Below are 20,199 nucleotides of genomic sequence, written 5' to 3'. Positions count from 1 at the left end.
GCCGCCTGCGAGGTCTCCTGCTCTCAAATCATCCGGGGGGTTTGTGTTTGTGTGTGTTTGGGGGCTTGTGTGTGTCACTCCAACATGCCCCCCCACCCGCTAACTGCCCTGCAGGGCACAGAAGCCAGACCCATCCGTTTAAATATTCTCCATTCATTCCACAAAGTATTACAAGTGCACATTAAAAGCAAAAGGGGAAAAAGGCACTTCATATTGGCGAGTCAACTCCCATCTCCCTCCCACCCCAAAACTTGCTCCCCGCCCCCAGCTCCATTTTCAGTCTTGTTTGTGGCCAATCCCCCCCCCACACACACAGCAGCAGGGTGGCTCAGCTCTTGCAAAGCTGATCCTGTCTGGAAATGAGGTTCTGCAAGGTGGAAGCCCACGCTTTGTAGTTAAATTAAAATCCAACAGCTGCTCTCTGCAAGTTGGGGAGGGGGGGAGGCAAGGGTGGAAAGCAAGCCCGCCCCTCCCACAGAGAGAGGGGGAGGCAGGGGGAGGGGGGACCAAAGGGCCTTGTTGAATCTGCTCAGGGGCAAATCCAGGCAGTCTCAGGCAAGTGGGGGGGGGCAGCAACAGAGCATGTTCCCTTTGGGGTGGGGGGCGTGAGAGAGGCCCACCCCCAACAGCAGAATCTCGTGTCCCTGTGTGGAATCAAGTGTCCATGAGTTCCAACGTCATTCTTTGTTCTTTTTCAAATAAAATCACCACCCTACAAACGTTAAATCTGAAAGCTCAGAGGAAGCACCCAGTGACGACATCGCCTCCCCGCGTAGGTTGTGTTCAGGCCCTCCCCTGAGAGAAGGGCTTTCTCCTTCCCCCACCCCACAAGAGACTGGCCAGCACCCAGTAGCACAGGGCCAAGGAGAAAGAAGCTTTGTACATGGGCAGAGGCTCAGCATACAGGGTGAGAGGGGGAGTAAAACAGGCACACATCCCCCCAGGAAAGGGGGCTCTGTAAGGATTCCCTGCCCCCCCTGCAGCTTTGGGCCGGATCATCTGTTGATGGAGGAGTAGTTGGCCTGCCCCCCAGGGCTGGGCTGCACGGGGGTCTTCTCCGCCTGGCGGGGCTCCGAGGGAGTCGGGGGCTCGTCCAGGATGCGCTGGTGGTCTTCCTCGCAGGGCTGCTCCCGGGGGAGCAAGACCAGGTCGGAGAGGCCGTGCAGCTCGGCCAGCCGGTGGAAGGTCTGGAGGAGCAGGAGCATGGCCATCAGCCCCAGGAGGAGGTAAACTGGAGGGGAAAGAAAGAGGGGGGGTAGCAGGGCAAGGCAGGCAGAACCAGCGCCCCCTCCCCACAAGGGTTGGCACAAGGGAGAAGCACCCTCCCACCCACCGCTTGCTCTTCTGCATGCCCTCCCCGCTTGCCACTTTGGGGCTTCCTCCGGCCAAGGCTGCAGCGCTTGGGGCAGCTCAGAGGACCCCTGCCTTCCCCCAAAAAAGACCACAGTCAGTTTCTGGATGCTGCGGCAAACGACTTGCCCCAGTGGGAAGCGCAAGAGGACTCTCCCCCTGTAGTTTCAGAGGCAGACTGTCCCTGGGCATGGAGGCTCCACAAGAAGAACCTGCTGGATGAGGCCCAAGGACCCACCTGGTCCAAAGTGCTGTTCTCACACTGGCCAGCCAGGTGCCTCAGTGGCAGAAGCAGAACATGAGCCCCTCTCCCCCCCTGCGGTTTCCAGCGACTGATCCTCCAACGGTGGAAGGCAGAGCAAAGCCATCTCTGTCTGCTCCATGAATCTGCCCAGTTCTCTTTCAAAGCCATCCGAGACGGTGGCCGTCGCCGGATCCTGCGGCAGGGAGTCCTGCAGTTGTAACTATCCTCACCCCCCGGATTTACATATAAGCTGAACAAGCTCTAGCTTAGGGCCCCACTCTCTTGGGGGCCTCAAAAAAAAATTAGAGGGGAAAAAACAACTGGATGTACATTTCCAAAATATAAGATTTTTTTAAAAAAAAACCTGTGGGATGTAAAACACAGGAGCAGTCAAATACAACATTGCTAGAGTGGACACAAAAGGCATCTTAGTCCACCAGCCAGAATTTCCTGTTTCTCCTGGGCTGGGATGGACTTCCTCTGTGTAACTGGAGATGGGTGTGGTCTCACCTGGGCAGGTTAACACAAAACCACAGGGACCAGACTCCATCTTCCTCTTCTGGACCACGCTCTCAAAGAAGCCGCATTGCTAGATGCCAAGAGAGGACAAAGGAGCTGTTTTCCCTTATGGAACAGTCTCCTGAGTAAATGTAACTTTTACTAAGTTTAAGTCTGCCTTCTGGGACGTCTGTAAGGAAACTCTTTATGCTTTTATAGAAGGCTGTGTAGTGTCTTATTTTGAGAGGGATTAATGGGGAAAATACCAGAACATTTTATTACAGAGGTGTTAACAAACCTGAGCAAAAGGGGAATGAGAACTCTGCTAATTTCTGGGACTTGTAAACACAAGTTGGAATAGCATATTTTAAACAATATATCCTCTTCTGCATCCCAAAACATTCCCACAAGACCTACATACAGCAACAGTGTTTTGTGTTGTGCAGGCTCCAATGATGTAAGTCATGGCCCCCGCCTGCTAGCCTGCTCCCTAAAATATCACTGGTTTGCTCCTTTCTATATATAGGGTGCCCCCATTCTGCATTGACTGATTGCATGGCAACCTGTGCAAAGGACTTTAGATACCTATTAGGTCCATAAATTACCAGATAGCATATACTGAACCCAAAAAAAGCGACGATTTGTTGCTGACAAAGGACAGCTGGACATATAAAGGGCCCCATTACCTTCAGGAGCTGAGGGCCTGATCAAACCTAAACCCGGCCCTGCTCACCCCCGCTGCCCGCCTTGCCCTCGACTGGCGCAGAGATGCTCACCGGTGATGGAGACCTTGTAGAGGGAGCGGAGGCGTTGGCCGGGCTGCTCCCCGGGGACGTAGTCGCCCAGGCCGATGGTGCAGAGGGAGATGAAGCAGAAGTAGAAGGCGTCCAGGAAGCTCCAGGACTCCTCCAGGGAGCTGAAGATGGCAGCGGGGATCAGGAAGAAGGCAACCAGCACCACCAGTGCCAGGAAGACGAGGTGCCCGCAGGAGAGCGCCCGCCGGCTGTGGCCCCAGTGCAGCGCCAGGTACTCCAGGGGGCCGGAGGTGAAGGTGCCCAGCAGGCGCTGGGCGGTGGCCGTGAGCACCAGCATGGTGAAGGGGACGCCCAGCAGCGCGTAGAAGATGCAGAAGGCCTTGCCCGCGTCCGAGAGAGGGGTGGTGTAGCCGTAGCCTGCAGGGAGGGAGGGAGAAGAAGGGCAACGGCTGGCAGGAGGAGGCAAAGAGGGGCACAGGGGTCTTAAGGGACCGCCAGGGGTCTTCTAGTCCAACCGCCATACAAGGCAGGAGTCCCAGCTCAAACTAAGCCCTCCAGCCTCTGCTTAAAGACCGCCAACCAGGGGAGTCCGCCACCTTCCAAGAGAAAATTGACCTGACAGGTCAGCCGCCCCCTTGTCTCTTAGCAACCCCACCTCCAGGTAATCCCACTGCCCACTTTGGGAACAACTGATTTAAAGGGAACAGGGCGCTTTGGATATCTGACCTTTCACAGGATTGCCGAAGGGGCTGAGGGCAGCTTCTAGGGGTCCTGGGGGAGGAGCTGGGCAGATCAGATCAGATCTTTGCTTCCCCACAGAAGGCAGATGCGCATTAGTCACCTCAGCAAAGGCATTTGCTGCCCCCTTGACTTGCAAAACTAGGTGGTTGTTGTTATTATTATTATTAATTATTAATCATTATTATTATTAATTAAATATGAATGGAGGAAGGGAGGCAGCCAGACAACTATCAGTCCTCCCAATATGGTGCAGTAATTAGAGTGTCCGCCCAGCTAGGACCTTGGAAAGACCTGGGTTCAAATCCCGCCCCGCCCCCTCGGCCATGAAGCTCACCAGGCAATCCTGGGGGCCAGTGCCTGCCTCTTAGCCTGACCTCACAGGGTTGTTGTGTAGTTTAAATGAGATTGGGGACACACACACACATGGATGTCACTTTGAGCTCCTTGGAGGAAAAAGGTAAGATATAAATGCAATAAACAGGAACTTTGGGGCAAGCAAGGGAGGCTGAGCTGCCCTCGAGACTTGAGTTGGCCACATGAGCCTTCTTCTCATAGCAACAGCAAGGGAAAGGCTTTGGGGCTTTGGCAAAGAGCAGCCCCCCCCCCAGCAGCGCACAAAGGATGCTGACATGTGCGAGATAAAGGCCGATCATATGAGGAACAAACGGCTGAAGCAGGAGGCTATTTTTAGCGAAAGAAAATAGAGCCAAGGCTGCCAGGGGGAGAGGAGCCAACGGTTTGCTGGCATCCAGGAGGCCCTCAAAAAGAAATATGTTAGAATCTCAGAAGTTGGAAGGGGGACCCCCAAGGGTCATCCAGCCCAACCCACAGCAACACCAGAATATGCAGCTGTCCCATAGTGGGATTGAACCTACAACTATGGCATTCTCAGCACCAGGCTCTAAGCAACTGACAGAAAGAGCCATTTGACTGTGCAACGGACTCCCTGGGAAGGTGGTGGCCTCTCCTTCCTTGGAGGTTTTTCAAGCAGAGGTTGGGCTGCCGTCTGCCACGGATGCTTCAGCTGAAATTCCTGCGTTGCAGGGGGTTGGACTAGATGACCCTGAGGTTCCCTTCCAATTCTACAATTATATTATTCTAAGTACGGCATAAATCCTATAATGTAATTAGCAAATCATCAGTAATACACTTACAATCTACAAAACCAAAAAAAGTAACGGACGGCCTCTTCCCTTATGAACTTGCCTAGACTCTGCTTCTGTCTTTTTGGGAGGGGGGTCGTGCAGGGTTTTTGGTTCTTGTTTTTATGATGTAGTTTGTTTGTTTTTTAATCTTGTACTGTTATGTGGTGAACCACTGAGATCCACAGATGAAGGGCAGTATACAAATGAATAAACGAACACTATTTAACAAACCAGCAACTAAAAGAACAACCTAACACAATTACAGCATGACGTATTACACGATTAAGAAATCAACGAGGTATTTATAATCTATGAAACCATAATGTCCAAATAGCAACTTTTAAAAGTCCATACACTCTCTCCCTCCACCCCCCCCGCCCCAAATGACTCATAAACTTTCATTCTATTCAGTTCATTGAAATGCACACCAACACACACACCACACAAGAGGACAAGAAATACCTGCAACGGGGCTACACCTTAATTTATTAGTTTTTAAGTGAAACCTGTGACCAATCCTTCTGACCAGTGATGCTGAAGACAGGCAGCCTCCAACAACAGGTGTGGGGGACTCCCTGGTTGTGAACGGGGCAACTGTGCCCCTGAAGGACCAGGTGCACAGCCTGGGAGTCATTTAGGACTCACAGCTGTCCATGGAGGCACAGGTCAGTTCTGTGTCCAGGGCAGCTGTCTACCAGATGTCAAGGAAATAAACAACTATTTGACATTTAGAAGACATCTGAAGGCAGCCTTGTTTGGGGAAGTTTTTAATGTTTGATGTTTTATTCTGTTTTTAATCTGTTGGGAGCCACCCAGAGTGGCTGGGGGAACCCAGCCGATGGGCGGGATTTAAATAAATTATTATTATTATTATTATTATTATTATTATTATTATTATTATTATTAATAGCTACTACTACTTCTTTGTCTTCGGTGATCCCTCGTAGCCGAGTAAGATTGTCTTCCATAAACACGGTTTTAACAATGAGTCCTGAAGTGACTGTGGAGGCCAATTCTGGATCCACACGTCCTTCCACAGTGCAGACATTGGTTTCCGGGCGGGAGTTGATCACGGTGTGGATTTGCCAAGCGTGCCTTCCTCTTGGCACGTTTCTCCCTTGCGTCCTGAGTTTGAGTGTCTTCAAAGCCCAAGACACCTTTGGTCAAGGCTGTTCTCCAACTGGGGCGCTCGCAGGCCGGTGTTTCCCAGTTGTCTGTGTTTATACTACATTTTTTAAGATTTTTCTTGAGACAGTCTTTAAACCTCTTTTGTTGACCACCAGCATTACACTTTCCATTTTTAAGTTGGGAATAGAGTAGTTGCTTCGGAAGATGATACTACTACTACTACTACAGCACAATCATAGCAGTTCACACATTGTGCCAACCAAGAAGCCCCTGCCCTGTGAATGGGCAGCCAGTTCCACCCAATGACCTGCACTGGGTAGATGCCCTCACCTGAGATGGGGAGAGAGGAGAGCCATGAGCCCAGACAGGGCTGGCAGGGGGCCAGTCCAGGGAGGCCAAGACTGCAGCCTTCCCCTGGGTGGGGCTGCTCCTTCCGTGGGCTAAGCAGCAGCGGCAGCGGCACATCTGGCCTGCCCACTTGCCCAGCTCCTCCAAGGAGACTCCAATCACAAGAGGCCCTTAAGAGTAGCCGGATGGAAAACGCAGAATTTTCTCAGCCTGACAAGGAACCAAAAGGGCCATTTTTCTGGGGAAAGCGGTGGCTCTCCTTCACTGGAGGTTTCGAATCAGAAGGTGGATGGCCACCTGTCAGATATTCTTTAACTGCAATTCCTGCATCGCAGAGGGTTGGACTAGATGATCCCTGAGGTCCCTAGCCTGGGCTGCCGGAACTGACCAAAGGCCCACTGAGAGCCCCGTTCTGCAATTTAATAAATTTGTCTAATCCAAATTGATGGGCACCTCGACATCCCAGAGCAGCAAACCCCAGCGTTAATTCTGCAGTGTGCAAAGAAGTACCGTATTTCCTTTCGCTCATCCTGAATCTCTAAACTTTCAGCTGCAGTGGGTGACCCCTAGGTGGGGTTCTCCACTTTAGGCATAATCTCTGTCATGTCTGCTCCCCTTACTTGCCTTTCCCCCTAAATTAAAGGGCTCCAAAAATAAGGACCTAAGGAGAGGCAGGCTGGCTACTGGATCAGACCCATGGCCCATCCTGCTCTCCGCTTGCGGGAAGCCGCAAAGCAGAATTTGAGCACAAGAGCAGCCCTCTCCCCTCCTACAGTTTCCAGCAAGTGGGACAATTGCCATATTGGTTAGTAGCCGTTGACAGTCCTCCTCCTCTGTGAATTTGCCGGATCCTCTTTTAAAGCCACTTGGGGGGCCAGAATGAGGCCAGTTCCCTCCCAGGGGAGTTGCTCAAGGCCCGGGAGAGGTTTCGTTGCACCTTCTTCTGCTTCCCCGTTTCCCAGCTCTACAGCATCCCCACAGAGATGGGGCAAGCTCTCCGGAGGGTTGCGGTGGAGCAGAGCAAAGGGAGGCCACCGCATGCGCTGAGAGAGCGGGGAGGGCACCCGACTTCCTGCAGAGAACATGCCGTCTGCTACTTTCCACGAAGCTCAGCCGTTTCCCCCTCCAGGAACCAAGAGCAGGCCGCAGCTTCCCCCTGGCCTCTAGTCCCACCCCCTGCAATGCAGGGGTCCCAACTCAAGTGCCCCAACGGAGCCTGAGAGGCAACACTGATGGCTCCTAGCTCTGCTGGCCCTGTGTCTCCCTCCACAGTCAGAGGCAGGAAAGGCCCCCCAGTGCCAGCTGCTTGGGGGAAGGACGCAAGGAGAACCTGCTGGGTCAGGCCAAAGGGGGTCCATCTAGTCCAGCCTCCTGTTCTCACAGTGGCTGAGCAGATTATGAGAAGGCCACACACAGGAGCCGGGTGCGAGAGCAGCCCTCTCCACCCCCCCCCCCCGTGGCTTCCAGCAACTAGGATTCAGGTGCATCATCAATGCTTCCATCAAGAGGCCCTTTTTGTCTGCTCCTCTTTTAAAGTCATCCAAGTTAAGGGCCATTACTGCCTCCTTCAGGAGGGAGTTCCCCAGTTCGACTGTGCGCTGCGTGGTCCAGCTTGCAGGCTTCTTCCCCAGAGAGGCCTCTGGTTGGCCCCGGTGGGGACAGAGTGCTGGAAGAGATGGGCGCTTCTCTTCCCAGATGTCACCCCAGCCCCCTCCCTCTAGGAACCGGGCCTAGCTCTGCAGTCCAGGACTTCTGTACAGCTGGGCAGTGACTCAGTCCTTGTTCTGTCCACACCCACCAGGATAAAAACAGGATGTAGGGAACTTGGATCAGAAAGCTGTGCTGGCAGGCCACTCCTGGGCAGAGCACAGCCAGAGAGGGCCAGGCTCTCCCGCCCCACAGGCTAACACTCACAGCTGGCTGCAGTTAACCTCTGAACACACACACACCCTCCATTGCTCGCTTGCAGGAAACACTGGAAAAGAAGACGCTATTTAGCCGCAAAGGGTAGACACCAGAACCTCTTGGAGGAAGCAGGAACAAGGAAGCTGGGCTGCAGAGGCTGGCGGGGTGGGAGGTCATGTCTTAAGCCACATGTTCAGACCCACAACTGCCCCGGCATGGCAATAATCCTGGCATTGGCTGGCTTGGTAAGACCAGCACCATAGGGTTGTTGTAAGGGTTACCAAGATTCCTCATGTTGGAGGAATAGCTGGTGCTACTCCTGGTACTAAGCTCCTAGCAGCAGGATGTGGGCCTGTGTGTCAAGGTGCTCTGGGGGGGGGGTCCCACCCCTGCAGGGCTGCAGTTCCTCTATTTCATGCCAGAAGCCCCACATACAAACTTCCAACTGGAAACCAGGAAGCTACATCACCATCCTGCAGGTGATGACCCCCCCCCAAAAAAACATCTCAGCCCTCCCCCAGTCCCCCCTCTTTTAGCTGTGATTCCTGGAGTGTAGAGGGTTGGACTAGATGCCCCTTTGGAGTCCCTTCCAATTTGAGAACTCTGTGTTTGACACCTTGTGCCAAGGACCCCGGCCTGCCTTACCCTGCCACCCCCTGCTGGCCCAGGCTCACACTTGGATGGACGCCCACTCCCCAAACTGCCAGGTTCCTTTAGCTACCTGGAAGGAGGACTCGCTTCAGGATGCATTACTGTATTCCAGTGCGTGCTTACTCGGGAGTAAGTCACATTGTACTCTGCGGAACCTGAGCAAACAAGCCGACGGCTGCGCGGTGCGATAAGCGCAAAGAGAACTTTCCCCTTGTAACAGAGCAGGGAAAGCGGCGCTGAGCACCGGCGTCCCTTGGAGAGAGCAGGCGGCCCTAGCGGGGACTGGCGTCGGGGCCACGCGGGGAGGGAGCCTCGCTCGGGGCCCTGGCTGGAGTCTCCGGGGCGCAAAGGGACTGAGAGGTGGGATCCGCAGCCGCCTCCCCCGTCCCCGTCCGCGAGACGCGCGTCTCGCCCGGCGACTCACCGACGGTGGTGATCAAGGTGCTGGAGAAGAAGAAGGCGGAGGCGAAGTCCCAGTTGGACGGGGCGGCCGAGCCGTTGCGGAGCAGAGCCACGCCGTGGCGGTTGGCACTCAGGACGGCGACCAGGAAACTTTCGAGGGCGGGCTCGGGCAGGCAGGGACTCTCGCGCAGGAAGGCGGCCTTGAGAGAGCGCAGCTCAGCGCGCAGCCGGCTCTCGTAGGGCCGCTCCACCGCCGAGATGATGAGCGCGCCCAGCAGCAGGTAGCCCACGTAGCCCAGCGCCAAGGCGGCCAGCAGGGCGCAGCGCCGCATGGCCACCCCGCCGACGGCACCTGCCCGCTTGGCCGGCGGCCGGGCACCGCGCGCGCAGCGGGAAGCGGCTCTCGGAGCGGGGAGGAGGCCGCCACGCCGCACTCCGTCTCGCTCGTCCCGGCGACGCGGCGAGCCAGCCTCTTAGGCGGCCCAGCCAAGCCCCTCCCGTCGGGCGGAGCCACGCCCGCCTCCCGTCGCACCTGGCAGCGGCAGCCGGCGCCGCCCAGGGGAGGGAGCGCCCCGAGGGGCCCGGATCGGCACGCGGAAGCGCCTCGGCGCGCCCCTTCCAGCCCAAGCCGAGTCGGGAGGCTCAGTTGCGGAGAGGGTGACCCTCTGCCCATGCTCAGGGACGCTGCTTATTTGCCCCTGGAGCAGCCGCCAGCCGAGCTGCTCCCCAGGGGGAAAGCGCCTTTCTCAGCCCTACCCGGCTGCTGCAGGGCGCGAGCTTCTGCTTCCAAACACCTGCCCTGTCCCCGAGCGACGGCGACCCCCGCGCGCAAGTCGGGCACCGAGAGATCGCCTTGAGATTCTCGCGTGCAGTTATGAAGTGTTTCATTTTCACATCCCACCCCAAATGAAGCGCGTTTTCAGGACGGGCAAGAATTAGCTCAATAGGAGGCTTGGCGTGGCCAGCAGGCCAGTATTCCCAGCAGGGCTGATATTCCTGCAGGGAGGGTTTTTCTGGTGTCTTTCACTGGTGGGGAGGGCTTTTCCCCTTGGGGATACCGACAGTCTTTTCTAGAATTGCCTCTCCCTGGTGTATAAGGGAATCATTGGAGCACCCACAGTTGCCTAACCTTGGAGACTTCAGCCAGGAGATAGAAACAAAACAGCAGCCTGGAGGCCTGATCTTTATTGTTGCAACAACTTCCCACTACCACAAAGATGAAGCAGCCAAAAGCCCCATTACATCCGTTTTTAAGAGTTTCCCATAATACGTTTCCAGAAGCATCACAGAAAAGGTGTGGTCACAGGTAGAACCTGAAATCCAGGCATGCCCCTGTCACTCAAATTTCATACATGCTCCATCACAGTACAAAGGAAAGTATTTACAGTTCCCTGGTACCACCTGAGTCAAGTCAAATACACCCCTTTGCCTTGTCCAGGCTTCATCCCACTATGGGGTGGGTAGGCATTGTGATTGAATGGTTATCTGTCTGACACTCTTGGGGCAGGACTGACTCCTTGGGAAGGCCCTGCAGACAGAAGTGACTGTACATCTCAGGGATTATGGAGGGCTCACTCATCCCTCCCCTTATACAGTGGTATCTTGGTTGTCGAATGTCTTGGCTCCCAAACAAATTGGCTCCCAAACGCCACAAACCCGGAAGTGAGTGTTGTGGTTTGTGAATGTTTTTCGGAAGCCGAACGTCCAACGCGGCTATTGATTGAGTGCAGGAAGCTCCTGCAGCCAATCAGAAGCCGCACCTTGGTGTTTGAACCGTTCCGGGAGTCGAACCGACTCCTGGAACAGATTAAGTTCTCCTTGGGTCCTAAATGCCATTGGAACTGAGAAGATTGATACAGTGGTTTACAAACTTGATCCGTTCCGGAAGTCCGTTCTTAAACCAAAGTGTTCTTAAACCAAGGCATGCTTTCCCATAGCAGTGGGGGGCTCAATTTACAAATGGAACACACTCAACAGGAAGCGGAACCTGTTCTGCTTCCAAGCAAAGTTCACAAACCAAAACACCTACTTCTGGGTTTGCAGCGTTCTTAATCCAAATTGTTCATAAACTAAGCTGTTCTTAATCCAAGGTACCACTTGTACAATGATGTGATTTCTTATAAATTTCTAAAGTTTTCCCATTGAGCCAGTACAGAAATACATTTATCAGTGAATTGCTACATTTGGTAATGTCTTTGCCTGGTTGTGTGGAGAGCCAAGGCTGGGGTGTGGGGGGGAGGTCTCTCACCCTCCTTTCAATTTCCTGGTAACACTGGCGGCCCCTCCAGACTTGGGGAAGGGGGTGTCTTCTGAGGCAAGTCACTGATGCCCTAATGGTGCATTAGTGGCAGATATATATACCAGACCCACATTTGTGGTATAGGAGGTTACAGGGAAGCAGCAGTAGCACTGATAGGAAAACATGCAGGGTGCCTGCTGTGAACATTTGAAAGTGGAATGCCACCATCCCACCATGAGCACAAACCATCTCCTGCTTCCCTGGCTTTGTCTTGAGAGTTCCTGCTGGGGTAGAGATTCTGAATAAACATCGGGGATCTCCTTCAAACGTTCCTCCTAAGGTTCGGTTTCCTGACACTTTATCATCTTGGTCACCTTCCTCTGCACACCTTCCAGCTTGTCAACATCCTTCATAAATTGTAGTGCCCAGAACTGGACACAGTATTCCAGGTGTGGTCTGACTAAGGCAGAATGTTGTTTAGTCATTTAGTCGTGTCCGCCTCTTCGTGACCCCATGGACCAGAGCATGCCAGGCACTCCTGTATTCCACTGCCTCCCACAGTTTGGTCAGACTCAGCTTCGAGAACACTGTCCAACCATCTCATCCTCTGTCGTCCCCTTCTCCTTGTGCCCTCCATCTTTCCCAACATCAGGGTCTTTTCCAGGGAGTCTTCTCTTCTCATGAGGTGGTCAAAGTACTGGAGCCTCAGCTTCAGGATCTGTCCTTCCAGTGAGCTTGTCAGGGCTGATTTCCTTCAGAATGGATAGGTTTGATCTTCTTGCAGTCCATGGGACTCTCAAGAGCCTCCTCCAGCATCCTTGATCAGGATACTAGACTTCTGTGGATGCAACTGCATTTCCTTTTTTTTGCTGCTGCCTCACACTGTGGACTCATGTTCAGGTTGTAGTCCACCAAGACCCCATATCCTTTCCACATGGGCTCAGCTGGGGAGACCTGTAGACATTGCTGTTTTAGGAATTGTAAGGTTTCATATATATAAAATAAATGCTCATAAATTTACATGTACTGCTAGTAAATTTACAAGGCAAACACATGCATAAGTATATAAACTACGTGTCTGAAATAGTACAGGAGAGCAATCCTGAAACCATTCTGACTCTCCCAAATGGACCTCAAATGTTTCTCTGCAAGGAGGAAGGAAATGGGAAGGCCTCCCCATTGTCTCTTTGCTCACAAATCCTGTCTTAAGAGCATATCTGTCTATGAATAGGGGGAGCCTGTGACCTGGATTCAGGAACTGAGTATTTACCAACACAAAAGAATGGCCAGGATGCCCGGGTAAAAGCAATCAGTGACCATTATCAGGTATCCTGGCAGACAGGTTTTCTGCTGTAGACTGCCTCCTTCAGTGATGTATGTATGACGTTTGAGGGGGGTCTTGACCTACAGGGGAGGCAATTTTCAAATGTCTATATAAGGGCTTGCACACCATTGTTCTAGGTTCCTCTCCTCCCTCCCTGCGAGGGGTGGGACCCTGTTGCAACAGTGTAATAAAGATCAGGCTTACTAGCTGCTTTGCTTCTCAATATTCTCTGGTTGGCCTCAGTTATTGTCTGCTGCTGATAGAGAACCCACTTAAGGACTCTATATGGACTCTTAGATACCCCATAAGGGAACAGAAGCATTTCTTTTTAAATATAACATTGCTGAGCTCAGGAGCCCCACATTGCAAGAAGGAAAAGTCTCATTTGAACTGCAGCACAGAGCAGGAAGGTGGGCGGGGGGGTAGCAGCAATGAACCTCGGAGGCAGGAGATAAGCAGGCCCTGCAGAGTGGGGTGACTGGCCCCTTGGCCACGCAGGAGAGGCCAGGAACAGATAATTCAGCCGCCAGACACGGCCAGGGTCCTCTTTTGCTGGGACAGCAGGGCAAGAAGGGTTTCCAGCGCGCAAAGCCCATTCTGGTCAAAGTGAGTCCGACAGTCCATGGTCTATTGACAGAGAGGAGTTAGCCGAGGGGGAGACTGGCTGCTCAACAAGGGGGCACAGAGGGCAGCTGCCGGAGGAACACAAGCACAGCCTGTTCTTCTCAGGGCCCTGAACTGGGTCACCACCAGGCTCTGGCACCGTCCTGCAAGTCACGCAGATCGGGGCCAGTCTGGACCCTCTGCCTTTTGCCATGCACAGAGGCTGGGTCCAGAATAAAGGAAACTGGCCTGCAGGGGCATTTGCACTCTGCCTGTGAATTGTTGTTGGATGGTGTTTATAATCTTAGAAGCAAGAGGCAGCTTGTTTAGAAACAGGCTGGCCAGATTAAAAGAGGCCCCAATTCTGCAATACACCGGAGAGACAGGGAGGTGTAGGGGTAAAATGTTCCTCCTAAGAGGCCTGGGTTCAAATTGCCACTCAGCCAGGAAGCTCACTGGGTTAGGCGACCTTGAGAGTGTCACCATCTTTCTGCCTGACCCGCCTCACAGGGCTGTTGTGCAGAGGTAGAAGCTAAGAAGGGGAGAACCATGTACAGTTCAGTGGAAGATAGTAGAATAAAAATCTAATAAGTGAACTCTGTTGTGAAAGACCCACTTAATAACTTTACCTTTCAAAAGGGGAGCTGTTTTACATCTGTCACAGCAAAAATGAGCCTTGTGACACCTTCAACGCTAACCAATCTTTTATGGCATGATCCGGTCCATGAAAGTTCATTGTTGTTGTTCAGTCGTTCAGTCGTGTCCGACTCTTCATGACCCCATGGACCAAAGCACGCCAGGCACGCCTATCCTTCACTGCCTCCCGCAGTTTGGCCAAACTCATGTTAGTAGCTTCGAGAACACTGTCCAACCATCTCATCCTCCGTCGTCCCCTTTTCCTTGTGCTCTCCATCTTTCCCAACATCAGGGTCTTTTCTAGGGAGTCTTCTCTTCTCATGAGGTGGCCAAAGTACTGGAGCCTCAACTTCAGGACCTGTCCTTCTAGTGAGCACTCAGGGCTGATTTCTTTGAGAATGGATAGGTTTGATCTTCTTGCAGTCCATGGGACTCTCAAGAGTCTCCTCCAGCACCATAATTCAAAAGCATCAATTCTACGGCGATCAGCCTTCTTGATGGTCCAGCTCTCACTTCCGTACATTACTACTGGGAAAACCATAGCTTTAACTACCGTATATACCCGAGTATAAGCCGACCCAAATATAAACCGAGGCACCTAATTTTCCCACAAAAACATGGGAAAGCTTATTGACTTGAGTATAAGCCGGTTCACCTTTGCTGCTGTGGAAGAGGAGGAGGAACGAGCAGCCCGAAAGCAGCCCTTTGGGCTGCTCCTTCCTCTTCTTCCTTTGCCAAGTTTGCATTTATGCGAGCAGTTCAGGAATGGAACAAGCTGCCTGGGGAGAGTAAAGAACCGCCGTTCTTGTACGCTTCTTAAGGAATGGTTGACTGGGGAGAGCGGGTGGCGGCACGAGCGGAGAGAAAGGGCTTCTTTCTCGCCGCCCCCACCGCTCGCCTCACTCGAGTATAAGCCGAGGGCAGCTTTTTCAGCACAAAAAATGTGCTGAAAAACTAGGCTTATACTCAAGTATATACAGTATACGGACCTTTGTTGGCAAGGTGATGTCTTTGCTTTTTAAGATGCTGTCTAGGTTTGTCATTGCTTTTCTCCCAAGAAGCAGGTGTCTTCTAATTTCGTGACTACTGTCACCATCTGCAGTGATCACGGAACCCAAGAAAGTGAAATCTCTCACTGCCTCCATTTCTTCCCCTTCTATTTGCCAGGAGGTGATGGGACCAGTGGCCATGATCTTAGTTTTTTTGATGTTGAGCTTCAGACCATATTTTGCGCTCTCCTCTTTCACCCTCATTAAAAGGTTCAATTCCTCCTCACTTTCTGCCATCAAGGCAGTTCATACCATATTCAATTAGTTACCTGTCTTTGATGGTGCTACAAGATTCAAGATTCCCAGAGGTGCTTGAGTTGCTTGGCCTTCTGAGGAAGGGCAGCCAAGAAGAATGTGGGCAAAATGTTCCTTTTATTTTCTTTTTTAAATGTGTGCTCGGCACTTCTTAATGATGTATCCACTGTCTTCACACCCCAGACAATCTCTGCCATATCCAAGGCGGATTATAGAAAACATCAAAATAAAGCAAAAATTATATCCGCTTTTATCCCAGCAGGAACTCATAAAACGAAGGAAAGAAAAACAAATAATGCAAAACCCCAAATCATCGCCATCATCATCATCATCATACGGAAGCTTCACCAGTCAACCCTAACAAACCTTCCTGAAAAGCTGGGCTGGACCTGGCACCTGAAAGCCCGAATGTTTGGGGGCTGCCTGTCAGGCTCCACTGCGTAAGGCTGGTGCCACAACAGAGAAGACCCCCCCCCCGGCCGTCCTTAGGAGACGCCCATCCAGTAGTGTATCTGGGGGGGGGGGAGCTGTAGGGCAGCATGGCAGACAGGCAGAGCTACTGCCCATTCCTCAAAAATCCAGCTATGGAGTTTTGGCACTGTAGCAATACTTCAGATATTGAGCAGAATGCCCAGGGGAGCTGGGGGGGGGGAGAGAGAGAGACATACGGGGTCCGGTGGTCCTGAAACAGAACCTGGACCTGGAATGGCAGGCAGTGCAGCTCTTTAAAGCACCGAATGGTGTCCAAATTTATCCACTGAAGTTTAATGACGCAGCAACTCGGGAAGAGTGCCGCAGGGGCTTGCACCCCATTCTGGTGGCGGACTGAGAAGGAGGCACCCATAGGTGAGAGCAGCAGGAGCAGGAGGCTGTCTTGGGCATGTCGCTCAGGCCTGGAGAGCGACAGATGAGACACGCTCCGTGCTCCACCTGGAAGGACCTGGTATCCCGTCTCCTCCTCTCTCCCCTGCTGCACGTCAACTGGATTTCACCTGCGATGATGGGATGTCACGAGTGTCCCTTGCTGGGCACAGAGAACTGCCTGCTGTTCCCAAATCCCTGCCTCTTCATGGCTCTCAAGTGGGTTTCCTGACCCGTCTTTCCTGGTAGGAAACAGCTTCTGGGTAAACAACAAGAAGTGGGGAAGAGGTGAGCGGCTTGTTCCAGAAGCCTTGCTCTCGGGGAAAGGCTCGGTGGGGAGGGCTCAGCAAAGCCAGGCGGAACTCAAGGGCGGCCAAAGGCTGCTGGCTGGCGGCTCAGGGAGCAGTTAAGTCCGGATTTCTGACCAAGTCATGCACTTTGGCTTAAAAGCACCGTCCTTGCCCTGGGCAGGCTGGGTATAGGGCAGTATATAAATATATAGACCACCGGATATAGGGCGGTATATAAATTCAATAAATAATAATTATAACCAGGCCCAACACTTTCTGAGAGGGGTCCGTCCTCACATCTACTCTCATCTGGAAATAAATGGGTTTTGCTATTTTGCAGTTTACTTATAAACATACATACATACATTTCATTTGTATACCAGAATTTATCTGTAGATCTCAGGGCAGGTCGCAACATAAAAACATAAATATATAATAAAACAAAATACATAATATAAACAAGAACACACAGGTGATAACTGGAGGATCTGGGTCAGTTCCCGTGGGGAGAGGAGGCCCTTGAGGTCTTGTGGTCATGAGCCACTTAAGGCTTTATAGGCCAAAACAAGCACTTTGAATTGGGCCTGGAGTGAAGTTGGGCCAAGAATGGTGAAATATCTTCAACATCTTGCCCCAGTGAGCAACCTGGCCACCAAATTCTGCACCAGCCAAAGTTTCTGAACCACCTTCAGGGGCAGCCCTATGTATAACTAACTGCCTCCATCTGAAGAAGTGTGCATGCACACGAAAGCTCATACCAAGAACGAACTTAGTTGGTCTCTAAGGTGCTACTGGAAGGAATTTTTTATTTTATTTTGTTTTGACTATGGCAGACTGTAACGAAACAGATCTAAGTTAAGGGATTTTCAGAAGCCCACGGTGTTTTATGAGTTAATGGGCACCCCAGTTTGAGTGGCAGGTATCTCATGGGAGGCGGGACATTCCGCTGTTTAAAAGGAGGGAGCAGCCGTTAGTGAGGGTGGGTGGTGACTGGAAGGAGGAGGGTGTGGGGCCAGGATAGTGGTGGGTAGGTTAGGTTAGGTTAGGATACGTTGAAGATGTGTATATGATGCTGAAAGAAAGAGTTTACACTGTTATGAAACTAAGCTTATAAACCATTACTGAAACCGTTATGTTCTGAAAGAAATAAAGACTTCTTATTGTTGAGCTAAGAAAATATCGTCGTTCATTTGGTCCAGCGAGTTATGTATGCTCATGAGGAGGTGAACTCAGGGAAAGGACAAAACTGACCTGCAAGGTGATAATTTGTGTCTTAGAGTTCCCTCAGGAGGGGCTAGCGGGCGGAAACCCTGGTATTGCCACAGAGTTGCTAAGAGGGCTTAGCTAACTGATACAGTGAGGGATCTAATGAAAGAGAGACCCTGAACTGTAGGCAAAGAAGAGTTTAACCCCTGAAGCCCAAAGCGGAGGATATAACCGGCCACGGCCGCTGGACAGGAAAACTCCCGTTACTAAGAGATTCCCAGATTATTAATAAAAGGGGATTGACATCACAGATGGACCTCAGAGGGACAGGTGGGGTGGATTGAAATTTGACCCAGTGAAGTTGGGCCAAGAATAGTGAAATATCTTCAACATCTTGCCCCAGTGAGCAACCTGGCCACCAAATTCTGCACCAGCTAAAGTTTCTGAACCACCTTCAGGGGCAGCCCTATGTATAACTAACTGCCTCCATTTGAAGAAGTGTGCATGCACACGAAAGCTCATTGTTGTTGTTGTTGTTCAGTCGTTCAGTCGTGTCCGACTCTTCGTGACCCCATGGACCAGAGTACGCCAGGCACGCCTATCCTTCACTGCCTCTCGCAGTTTGGCCAAACTCATGTTAGTAGCTTCAAGAACACTGTCCAACCATCTCATCCTCTGTCGTCCCCTTCTCCTTGTGCCCTCCATCTTTCTCAACATCAGGGTCTTTTCTAGGGATTCTTCTCTTCTCATGAGGTGGCCAAAGTACTGGAGCCTCAACTTCAGGATCTGTCCTTCTAGTGAGTACTCAGGGCTGATTTCTTTGAGAATGGATAGGTTTGATCTTCTTGCAGTCCATGGGACTCTCAAGAGTCTCCTCCAGCACCATAATTCAAAAGCATCAATTCTACGGCGATCAGCCTTCTTTATGGTCCAGCTCTCACTTCCGTACATTACTACTGGGAAAACCATAGCTTTAACTATACGGACTTTTGTCGGCAAGGTGATGTCTTTGTTTTTTAAGATGCTGTCTAGGTTTGTCATTGCTTTTCTCCCAAGAAGCAGGCGTCTTCTGATTTCGTGACTGCTGTCACCATCTGCAGTGATCATGGAACCCAAGAAAGTGAAATCTCTCACTGCCTCCATTTCTTCCCCTTCTATTTGCCAGGAGGTGATGGGACCAGTGGCCATGATCTTAGTTTTTTTGATGTTGAGCTTCAGACCATATTTTGCGCTCTCTTCTTTCACCCTCATTAAAAGGTTCTTCAATTCTTCCTCACTTTCTGCCATCAAGGTAGTATCATCAGCATATCTGAGGTTGTTGATATTTTTTCCGGCAATCTTAATTCCAGTTGGGGATTCATCCAGTCCAGCCTTTCGCATGATGTATTCTGCATATAAGTTAAATAAGCAGGGAGACAATATACAGCCTTGTCGTACTCCTTTCCCAATTTTGAACCAATCAGTTGTTCCATATCCAGTTCTAACTGTAGCTTCTTGTCCCACATAGAGATTTCTCAGGAGGCAAATGAGGTGATCCGGCACTCCCATTTCTTTAAGAACTTGCCATAGTTCATACCAAGAACTAACTTAGTTGGTCTCTAAGGTGCTACTGGAAGGAATTTTTATTATTATTATTTTGACTATGGCAGACCAACACGGCTACCTACCTGTAACTGCCTCCATCTTATTTGGATTGAGTTTCAGTTGTCTCTCATCCAGTCCATTACTGAGGCAAGACACTGGTCCAGCATTTCCACTGCCTCACCTGCAGCTGTGTAAGGGAGAAGTAGACCCCATGGAACAGAGCACGCCGGGCACTCCTGTCTTCCACTGCCTCCTGCAGTTTGGTTAGGCTCATGTTCGTAGCTTCGAGAACACTGTCCAACCATCTCATCCTCTGTCATCCCAGTCTCCTTGTGCCCTCCATCTTTCCCAACATCAGGGTCTTTTCCAGGGAGTCTTCTCTTCTCATGAGGTGGCCAATGTATTGGCACCTCAGCTTCAGAATCTGTCCTTCCAGTGAGCACTCAGGGCTGATTTCCTTCAGAATGGATAGGTTTGATCTTCTTGCAGTCCATGGGACTCTCAAGAGTCTCCTCCAGCACCAGAATTCAAAAGCATCCATTCTTCGGCGATCAGCCTTCTTTATGGTCCAGCTCTCACTTCCATACATCACTACTGGGGAAACCATAGCTTTAACTATACGGACCTTTGTCGGCAAGGTGATGTCTTTGCTTTTGAAGATGCTGTCTAGGTTTGTCATTGCTTTTCTCCCAAGAAGCAGGCGTCTCTTAATTTCGTGACTGCTGTCACCATCTGCAGTGATCATGGAACCCAAGAAAGTGAAATCTCTCACTGCCTCCATTTCTTCCCCTTCTATTTGCCAGGAGGTGATGGGACCAGAGAATACTGAGAAGCAAAGCAGCTAGTAAGCCTGATCTTTATTAAACTGTTGAAACAGGGTCCCCCGCTCACCCCACGCAGGGAGAACCTAGAACAATGGTGTGCAAGCTCTTATCCAAGGATCTGTATTTGTCAACTAATAGCCGTATCCCAGCCAACCTCATGT

General features: G+C 51.5%; 1 protein-coding gene across 1 annotated transcript; it reads right to left on the bottom strand.

The window, feature by feature from the left end:
* Positions 1-523: 523 nt before the first annotated feature.
* On the bottom strand, positions 524-9,589 carry KCNK6 (potassium two pore domain channel subfamily K member 6). Its single transcript, XM_033158644.1, has 3 exons — positions 9,190-9,589; positions 2,869-3,264; positions 524-1,231 (listed from the first exon to the last, which is right to left on the bottom strand). Exons 1-3 carry the CDS (start codon positions 9,497-9,499, stop codon positions 996-998), a joined length of 942 nt encoding a protein of 313 aa, XP_033014535.1. The 5' UTR covers positions 9,500-9,589; the 3' UTR covers positions 524-995.
* Positions 9,590-20,199: the final 10,610 nt, after the last annotated feature.

The sequence above is a fragment of the Lacerta agilis genome, chromosome 8 (genome assembly GCF_009819535.1).
Source record: "Lacerta agilis isolate rLacAgi1 chromosome 8, rLacAgi1.pri, whole genome shotgun sequence".
Classification (NCBI taxonomy): domain Eukaryota; kingdom Metazoa; phylum Chordata; class Lepidosauria; order Squamata; family Lacertidae; genus Lacerta; species Lacerta agilis.
The sequence above is the reverse complement of the archived record's forward strand: the minus strand, read 5'-3'. Positions and strand labels throughout refer to the sequence as shown.